The sequence below is a fragment of the Epinephelus moara genome, chromosome 24 (genome assembly GCF_006386435.1).
Source record: "Epinephelus moara isolate mb chromosome 24, YSFRI_EMoa_1.0, whole genome shotgun sequence".
In the NCBI taxonomy this organism is placed as follows: Eukaryota; Metazoa; Chordata; class Actinopteri; order Perciformes; family Serranidae; genus Epinephelus; species Epinephelus moara.
The window spans coordinates 23,104,714-23,114,691 of record NC_065529.1 but is presented as its reverse complement, the minus strand read 5'-3'; the positions used below and the strand labels follow the sequence as shown (position 1 = coordinate 23,114,691).

Sequence of the window (9,978 nt, the reverse complement as noted above, 5' to 3'; positions counted from 1 at the left end):
CTGTACCAGCCCCTAGTTAGGCTGACTTAGGCCTAGTCTGCCGGAGGACCCCCCTATAATACACTGAGCCCTTTCTCTCCTTCTCTCTCTCTCGCTGTCAGATTCTGAAAAGTTGGTTCTTCTTCTTTTGCTAACATTTACATCACTGACTTGGCTTCTTCTCCGGAGCCTTTGTGCTCCACTGTCTCTCAGATTAACTCATATCGCAGCGGTGCCTGTATAGTGTGACATGTGTGGTTGTGCTGCTGCCGTGGTCCTGCCTGATGCCTACTACTACTGCTGTTATGATTAGTCATACTTCTACTGTTATTATAGCCTACACATATGATTATTATTGTCACATGCATCATATAGTAATATATACTTACAACATATGCTATCAAATTACTGGTATTATTAATATTATAACATTATTACTAAAATGAATGTTATTGTAGCTCTTGTAATTACTGTCTGTGCTGCATCTCTCTCTGTCTCTGTCTCTCTTTATGTCTCATTGTGTCATATGGATTACTGCAAATTTAATATGCTGATCTGTTCTGTACAACATCTATTGCACATCTGTCTGTCCTGGAAGCAGGTTCCCTCCTCAGTTGCTCTTCCTTTTCCTTATCTGCTGTGAGGGTCCAAGGACAGAGGAATGACCTCTGAGGCACATTGTGATTCTTGATATTGGGCTTTACAAAAAAAATTTAATTGAAATGAATTGAATTGTGTGTCCATGGTTATTGTCAGTGTTGGAATGTACAAAAGTACACTGTATTATTCGGTAACCTTTTTAAGGACTTACAGACCTATTTAACTGAAGTATTTCTAGTTCACTACACTTCAGTTGGAAACATTGTACATGTCACTCCACTGCATCAATCTGACATGTGTTACTCTACAGATTAAGATTTTACATTCAAAACACACAATCATTTGACAAATATTTATAACTATTATAGATTACAATATCCAGTAGCATATAAAGTAGCAAAAATAGCTCAGTCATCTTCACCAACTGCAACATTTATTCAAGTACTGCTTACCTACTTTTTACAGTATTTCTTCATTGCGTACACTTGGAAACCTGCAGCTCATGGATCAACAAGACTCCAGACTGCTGAACTCTGAGCACAAACTCTGTTACTTAGCACAACTTTTTTTGACCTGGAAAACACTGGCCTTCAAAATGAAACACTATTGTTACCAACAGGTCTCACACACGTCTCACCTGTTCAAACTGAAGTGGTAAAATGTTATGCCTCAGAGCATAAAAAGGCCTCAGGTATACTGTGTTGGGGGTTAATGGAGCAGCATGGACAACAGAGATGAAGGCCTACAAAAGCATTTCTTTTACAGTCATTTGAACATTTTACTGTGTTACAATAACAAATAAATGTTTGCTTTGTTATCGTTTTGCATTTGGGCACTGATTTTATCATCACATCTCCTGAAAGACAGCCTAAACCAAGGTAACATTTGTGTATTTTCAGAACTCTGACAATGTTGCAGTATCAACTATACATTTTCAGTATGAAGCTGTAGCTTGGTTGAGAGTTTGTTATGTATCACTACTATGTATCTATTGAAAAAAATACGCTGCAGAGTAAAATATTTATTAATATAGTTTGGATTTTCAAAACATCAAGGACCCTTCACTTACTCCGATGACATGTTCAGGTAAAATGTGGCAGCTGTTTACGTAAAATGGGTCAGTAATGTTTGTTTGTTTTTCAAATGGTTAAATCAATTTATCATTTCATTCATTAAATCATTAACTTCAAAAATATTGTCAAACTCTTCTGCCATGCTTTCCCTGTTCTTCTCTGTCTGTTTCCTTTGGTGGTTCTCAAAGTCAAGGATGCTTCCTTGGTAGGACCGATCCTTCCATGTTGAGTCCCACAGAGGCTGGGCAAGACTCCTTGCTAGCATTTGGTGAACACACATTGGAACAGGCTAGCAAGTGCCCAGGTGTGTGTCTCTGTTTGTATGAAAAGTGCTATACAAGTAAAGTCAGATTAATTGATGCCCCGCCTTCAATTTGTGCGCATATCGTTGGCAAAGAATTATGGGTACTTCAAGCCCATTGAGGATACACACATGCATCCTTAAATATTCTCTGAAGGAAGGACTTGGTCCTCGATAGAATTCAAAAGATCCTTGACACTGGAACCATCCGTCGGTGGGATTTGATGACATAGCCTTATTAAAATTCAGCCATTTAGGGAACCCTTCACTGACTTTAAGAAGGACCAAATATCCACAACTGACATGTGCGTGTGTAACAGCGATTACAAATTCTGGACTATTGTGGCTGTCATGAACTCTCTGCATCATCTTTAATATTGTTTTATGTGACAAAAATACTAAAATAGTCTTTACCTGAATGCATTAAGTACTCAATAAAAAGCGTATTACATAAAAATTAAACTGTATTGTGAAATAAAATTGATTATAAGTGAAACAGTTAATAAAAAGCAACATCCTGCAACAATTTTATACCCTTGTTGTTTTAACTGAAGTACTCTTATTACCAAAAAGAGAAAATCAGAATGCCACAGAGCTTAATTTGCAAGTTGTGGGACCACTGTTTTTTTTTTTTTTTAATCTTTGTTGTTCCAATCCTGGTTATCTCAGATCAATCAAAATGATAGTTTCATACTTTAACAAGCATAAAGCACATCGTCTGACTATCAGTAGGCTGTGGAGCTCTTTTCAAAGGAGCCAACCCTCAGGTGTTCTACTCTACAATCCGTGTAGTGATGACTGGCTGCTAATATTAAAAGAGCCCAAGACGTAGAACCTTATTTGTCCCATCTTACCTGATGTCACCCATTACCTGACTTCACCCTAAACCCAGCAGCTCATACTCCTACACAGCTCTGAGTTTCTCTGAAGGGTGAAGAGACTTGATGTCACACACTGCCCCCAAGCGTTCACTCGTGACACTGCATGTTTTTTTTTACCGGCTGAATACGTCACCAAACTGCGACACACCCGAGGGAATAAGCGCCACATTTTCTGATGCGCCAAATTGTTTTGGCACTTTAATCATTACGGCTTATAGCCATACTTTAACAACTTCTGGGTATGTATACTCACGCAGTTATGAGACAGTTCTTCAAATGGTGCAGTGTTCACATAAGGTGTTTGTAAATATTTCACAGGACAGTTCTTAGTCCGGTACATTAGCTACCTGCCACAGTAACGTTATGGTCGCAAAACTAGCTAAGCTAACGTCAGCTAGCGTTGAATTATCTTGTCTATTTTCTGACCAACACAATGGTTAAACAGCAGTGTGTATGCTTAAATGTATTATACATACCACACACGGTTAAATTGCCCTTATATTACCATGTTAACAAGCTAGCTAACAGTAGCATTTAGAAGCTAACGGTAGCTACGGTAACTGAGGAAACGTTGGTTAGCATCAGCGTTAGCTGCCCAGCTACGTCTTGTCAGGTGTCAACTGTTATGGTTTCGATTACTCATGTTTTCCCGATATGTGACCTGTCTGATTAGCGATAAGCTTGCTAACTGAGTGCAATGATACATGTCAGGAATCGAAAGCTATCTCGTGTTATGTGAAAGCTGTGATGTTAGTTATCTTTCAATCTACACAGCACGCCCTTTTTGGATTTAACGCTACATCCAGTTTGCATCACCTAATGGTCCTTACCTGTTACCATGATTTGGCTGTTTATGATATTGTTGCGCTCAACAACTGCAGTCAGATGAATGTAGTCTGCTATTGTGTGAAATAACACCGTGCTTGTATCTTCTCTTTCTCAGGCGTGCATAAGGAAAAAGGTTAATGCACTATGAGTTTATTTGGGACAACCTCCGGGTTTGGGACAGGAGGGACCGGTGTCTTTGGGAACGCAACAACAGACAGTCATAATCCCATGAAGGTAAAACAGCACAGGAAAGGACAAAGGCCTTTGACATGGCTTTTATACATTGCGATTGGTCATTGAAAACTGTGCGTTCATTGTCCAACAGGATGTTGAAGTGACTTCGCCTCCAGATGACAGCATCAGCTGTCTGGCATTCAGTCCCCCCACCATGCCAGGGAATTTCCTCATTGGGGGATCCTGGGCCAACGATGTGAGTCAGTTATTCACTCATAATAATGGTGTACAATAGTAGATATATTATTATAGCTTATGGATCATAATTGTAATGAGGTTTGAGTACAGTTGAGGTTCAGGAGGATCGCCTCACCAAGCCTGTCTCTCATGAAGGACTACATCTGCACTAGAGAATGAGCCTGTACTGTAGAGTACTGGAGGGACGATGTTTTTCTGTAGGCCGACATGGAAGTTAGCGTTGCTCTAGCTCCCATGTCAAAAAGCCTGTAGGATTTCTCTGTTGGATTTTGAGTTATAGCAGAAAATAAGCTTTGTGGAGAACAAACTTTGATGACACTTGCACATTTTGTTAATCAAGATCATTTTCCCACAGGATTTTTAAGCATAAAAGCAATCACCAGAGGCAAAAAGCTAATGTTAGGCTATATACAAACTACGACACGGTGACAAGACATTAACATCCCCACCACAATGAGGCTGCAAAGCCATGTTCAGCTTGATGATGTTCTTTAGTCTTTTAGCCACTTGTGAGCAACCACCTTTTTTAAGACACATACAAGCTTCAAAATTCACGAGTTGGGTATTTCCTCGCATATTTTATGTCACAGAACAAGATGTGAAAGTCTTTTCATCTTGTGTTAACCACAGACCTTATCTCAGGCATCTAACCAAAAACCCATTCAAAAACCCATCAACTTTGAGACAAAGGAGAGTGTTGAAATGCTAACTCGTTTCAGGGTGTTAGGACTCATTCCTGGAGAGCTCTATGTTCACAAGTAAACAAAACTTCACTGTGGTATCATCTGACCTTAGGTCCGCTGCTGGGAGGTTCAGGACAATGGACAGACTGTCCCCAAAGCCCAACAGATGCACACAGGTCCAGTGCTGGATGCATGCTGGAGTGATGTAAGTCTTCAAATACAGTGTAATTGAAGCCCTGTAGTAGATGCCATCTGCTGGGCCTTGGAATAATTTATGATGTGCTAACCTCTTTAACCAGGATGGGAGTAAAGTCTTCACTGCTTCCTGTGACAAAACAGCCAAGATGTGGGATCTTAACAGCAATCAAGCAATGCAGATTGCACAGGTTGGATTCCAGCTTACACATCAACTATGTTGTCACAAGAATGAAGCAGGAATCATCTTACACCTCTCACCACTTCTCTCCGCAGCATGATGGTCCGATCAAAGCAATCCACTGGATAAAAGCCCCAAACTACAGCTGCATCATGACTGGCAGCTGGGACAAAACACTGAAGGTACAACAGCACATTGCAGCACATCTGCTGAAAAAATATACATTTGGTTTTTGCATCTAGGGTCCAAGAACATCTAGAAAAAAAGACAAGACAATGAAATAGGATCAGTCACTATGCTTCCAAAACAGATTTCAGGTAAACTTCATTTCAGTCATCTCTGGAATATTAACAATCGGCGGTAGCCACTGTTGAGACTTGTTTTCTTGATGCATAACTACAACCACAATCAGGAGCTGATCAGGAAGTGGCATATCAAACTTTGTTATATAGCACAAAGGCACATGACAGGTTTTCTGTCTTTCTGTTCAGTTCTGGGACACCCGCTCTCCCAACCCCATGATGTCTCTGCAGATGCCAGAGAGATGCTACTGTGCAGATGTTGTAAGTGGTTTTTCAAGAGTATGACATGAATACTTGGCGAGTAGATAATTAAATATGTGACTTTTTTGTGTGTGTGTGTTATTAACTTTTCTCTTGGTTATATGCAGGTGTACCCCATGGCGGTGGTTGCCACAGCTGAGAGAGGCCTGATAGTGTACCAGCTGGAGAACCAGCCGTCTGAGTTTCGCAGAATAGATTCTCCTCTTAAACATCAGGTGAATTTTCCTCCTCTATGAAATATTTCCTCTTCTAATATCTCCTTGTATGGATTGAGCCACTCATTCTGGTAGTTTTCTGTTCACCCATATTCTTTGACTTTAAGATGGACTTAAGGTATTTACTTTAAATGTATGACTGTCTTTTAATCCGGTGTACTTTTCTGCCCTGATTTTGCAGCACCGCTGTGTTGCCATATTCAAGGACAAGCAGAACAAGCCCACAGGCTTTGCACTGGGAAGCATTGAGGGTCGAGTGGCCATCCACTATATCAACCCTCCCAATCCGTGAGTGTCTAAAACAATCAATTTCCTTTCAGCGAATGAACTTTTTGAAGTCTTGCCACAGATGTTTCTTTAATCAAGTGAAGTGCAAGCATGTTTTATTACTATGTTGATTTTACATAATTTAAAAAGCACTGCTCTTACTGTCAAAGGCCCGAAGCAAAATATGAAATGAATGTGTTCCCTGATTTCTTTCAGAGCCAAAGACAACTTCACCTTTAAGTGCCACAGGTCGAATGGAACCAACACGACCACTCCACAGGACATCTATGCTGTGAGTTTTGAATTTCAAAAACAGTGCTGGCATTGTGAAAGAAATGTGTCCCGTGCTCTTAAATTGCATTTTTTATTGGAACATTGACAAATTATACCAGTTTGGGGACTTTATTGTCAACTGTTTTGATGCAACGTGTTACATAGACCTTTTTCACAGCAGATTTTTTGCTTGTTATATTTAGTAAAACTAAACTGAATGTAATTACAGGGTCTCTGCAGGTCCTTAAAAAGTTTTAAAAGGTCTTGAATTCAATTTTAGAAGCATATGCCTTAAAAGTCATCAGTCTTAAATTTGAATTTGTGAGATCTTAATTGCCACTAACAGTCCATCATTTCATTGATCCATCTATTAATTTCTTCTTGTCAAAATGAGTCAAGCTCTTCTGCATGAAAGTTGACATTACTGATGTTACAAATCTTTAAACATACCACTAAACCTAATACTGTGTTTTTACTTTAACCTTGTACTTAACTGTGAAATGTAGATTATCCTAACTCACTCTAATTACTGTATTCCTACATAAGACCTTCCTCTGCATGAGACCATACAGACACTAACCTTTATACTTACCAGCAATGCTTGAAACAAATTAAGAAATATCTTGAAAAGGTCTTAAAAAAGCATTAAATTCAAGTGTCTGATGTCTGTAGACACCCTGAATTAATTGCACCTGTGTTTTTTCTACGACGGGTCACATCTGCTGTTAAACAGGCCTCTTAATAGTGTTTAATTTAGCACAGTGTTCAAAATCTGAAGTCATTATTAATGTGAATATGGCTTAACATTTATGTCATCTGCATGTTTAAACACACCCGTTATGATATAATTGCTGTAGCCTTTGAGTAATTGCATTATTCCCTCTTGTTTTTGTTTTTTTGTTTTTGTTTTTTCATATTCATTATTTTAAAAATAATTAGGTAGACACCATCTTGTTAGATAGCCCTTTTTTATCTTTTCACTGACTCCTGATGATACCTCACCTACTGATTTCCATTTTCTCCGATCAGGTGAATGCCATCTCCTTCCATCCTGTCCATGGCACGCTGGCTACTGTGGGCTCAGACGGACGCTTCAGCTTCTGGGACAAAGACGCTCGCACCAAGTTGAAGACCTCAGAGCAGCTCGACCAGCCCATTACAGCTTGCTGCTTCAACCACAACGGCAACATCTTTGCATATGCTTCCAGTTACGACTGGTCGAAGGTAAGAGGCGTAAAATCTTAACAAAAGTTGTGAGCAAGTGTTTTCTTGGCATGCACCTCTTGTTGGCCCTCTCTTACGTTTTGTGGTATTGTGTGCTCTCATGTAAATTCCTTAGGGCCATGAATACTACAACCCCCAGAAAAAGAACTACATCTTCCTGAGGAACGCTGCAGAGGAGCTGAAGCCTCGGAACAAGAAATGGTGAGAGAAGGGCAGCCACTGTCTGTTAACCGGGAGACCGCGGTCGCTGTACGGGGCTGCCCCACTTCCTCACTGGGGCCTTTCAAGGCACCCCACGATCAGTGGCATGCGTGGATGTGGGCAGTGACGATAGACAGGATTCAGATCTCAGCAATGCTGTGTACTGCTACAAGTAGCCATTTTGTATGGAAATGGTACTGTACTGACCTGAGTGAAGGCTTGTGTGGTTTCTGCTGTAATAGTTTATATAAGCTGCATTTGCACCTGTGCATTCAGGAATCTTGAGATGAAACCTGCTGGCTATTTTTAGAGCATTTAGCTGCTAAGCAGTGAGCATTTGCAGTGTATTTATTGACATAAAAACTTATTTAAGGAGTGTTATTTATTAAATTATGGACATGGACATAAAGAAAAGAAATATTGAGCACAGGCAAGCAATGATCTACAATGAATTAACATCAATGCAAAGATTGATATTTGTGATACTGTTTATTCTGTGCAACAAGGGATGCATTGATCACCCTCTCAGAAATAAACTTGACAAAAATGAAGACAAATGTTCTTTGTGACTGACCGCTGCCTCCTGTCTTTAGATTCGTCGTGCCAAGTCACATCTCTTGTGGGGAAATGCGGAAGACCTGCTGCTTTAGTGTGTGTATACGCTCGAGACAGACTCCTTCCTTTCGGCAAACACCTGGACCAATGCCGCGGTGCTGCGTACTGTGCATGGACCAATCAGAGGGGCCTACCCAACCTGGCGTTGATGACAGCTGCGTGACAATTGGTCGTAGAGGTCATCATAGAAGGGGAGGGCTTTATGTGTCATTCATCTTGATGTTTCGATTTTTTTTAATGTGTCCAGCTCCTCATTCTTTACAGCTTTCCAAAGACTCTTCACTCTCTTAAGATCTGCTGTTACTCCGTGGTTTAGGTCCATGAATGAAACTGGGATGTATAATAAATAACTAAGTGCATACTATTAGATTTGAACATGTTTATTCCAACCTGAGGGAGTAGGTTAAAAATGATGTGTACTGGCTGTGTAATGTTTGTTGGGATTCACAGAACTGTATTGTGCATGCGAAACCATCAACCACTATCTCGTGTTTCAGCTGTAAATCTTCTCATCATGTGGGTCTGACATTGCAATCACCACAACACAAAATGATAAACATTGGACAACATCTGTATCACAATGACCCCTCCTGTCTGCTTGTTTTAACCCGAGTTAACCACCAGGGGGAACATTTAGCCTTAAGTGTGAAAACTGCGGCAGTCACCTGCAGAGAAGTGGGAGAGCTGAGAGGTCAAGGAGCTAAGCAGGACAAATGAGATCAAAGCAGGACAGTGGGGTTCTTCAACCAGATTAAGTCCTTTTGAGGGAACCACAGCTGGAAATGGGGGGGATTTATCAAGAGGATATGAATGAGGTAGTATGGGCAGCTACAAAGGCCATGTGTGAAGAGTGAACCAGTTCATAGAGGAGAAGGTGTGAATTAAATGCCTTTTTATTGAGGTCATTAGAGTATCACCTCCCTGTTAGCCTGACCCTTGGTACTTAGCAGTGGAGCTCCAAGGCACCAGGGGCGGGAAGATAAGTTGCTGCCACAGTTCACCAGCTCCTCTCAGCTTTCATGGGGTGACACTGGTACCACTCCTCCAGATCACTGTCTCCTGTGCTGTTCACTGAAGCTGCACAGATTTTCTTTTAACTGATGGTCCAGGTTGAATGCACCCATGATCATAAATGAAGCCGAGTCTCTGGCTTCTACAGGCACCAGCAGAGTTATTATTTTTTATTTGAACAGTCGAGCAGTTCTAAAACTGCTGGATTGACCTGTTGCTGTGGACGCTTGGATCTGCCCTCTCCTACGCAGAGGTTATTAGTGTTAATGGGTAGCGCGCAGGGGCGTGCAGAAGGCATAACACTGACACAAAAAGCTTCGAGCTCAAGTGCACACTTGCTCCTTTTTTTTCCAAAATGAGCCAATCATTTGCTTTTATGATTAGGTAATAAGAGGTGGCCTGTTGTGGCGGGCCCAATGACATTTATCATACTGTACTTTAACCAGTCTTTCACAA

General features: G+C 40.7%; 1 protein-coding gene across 2 annotated transcripts; it reads left to right on the top strand.

Annotated features, from left to right (window-relative positions):
• The first annotated feature begins 2,953 nt into the window (after positions 1-2,953).
• rae1 (ribonucleic acid export 1) lies at positions 2,954-9,092 on the top strand. Of its 2 annotated transcripts, XM_050038917.1 has the most exons (13): positions 2,954-3,073; positions 3,778-3,896; positions 3,988-4,092; positions 4,890-4,982; positions 5,077-5,163; positions 5,249-5,335; positions 5,645-5,716; positions 5,824-5,931; positions 6,113-6,219; positions 6,415-6,490; positions 7,501-7,695; positions 7,811-7,896; positions 8,490-9,092. In XM_050038917.1, coding segments are annotated over exons 2-13 (1,107 nt in total). In that variant the 5' UTR covers positions 2,954-3,073; positions 3,778-3,806; the 3' UTR covers positions 8,491-9,092. The 2 variants fall into 2 exon arrangements, with proteins under 2 accessions (XP_049894874.1, XP_049894873.1); XM_050038916.1 differs by lacking the exon at positions 8,490-9,092 and having other exon boundaries at positions 7,811-7,900.
• The last annotated feature ends 886 nt before the right edge of the window (positions 9,093-9,978 follow it).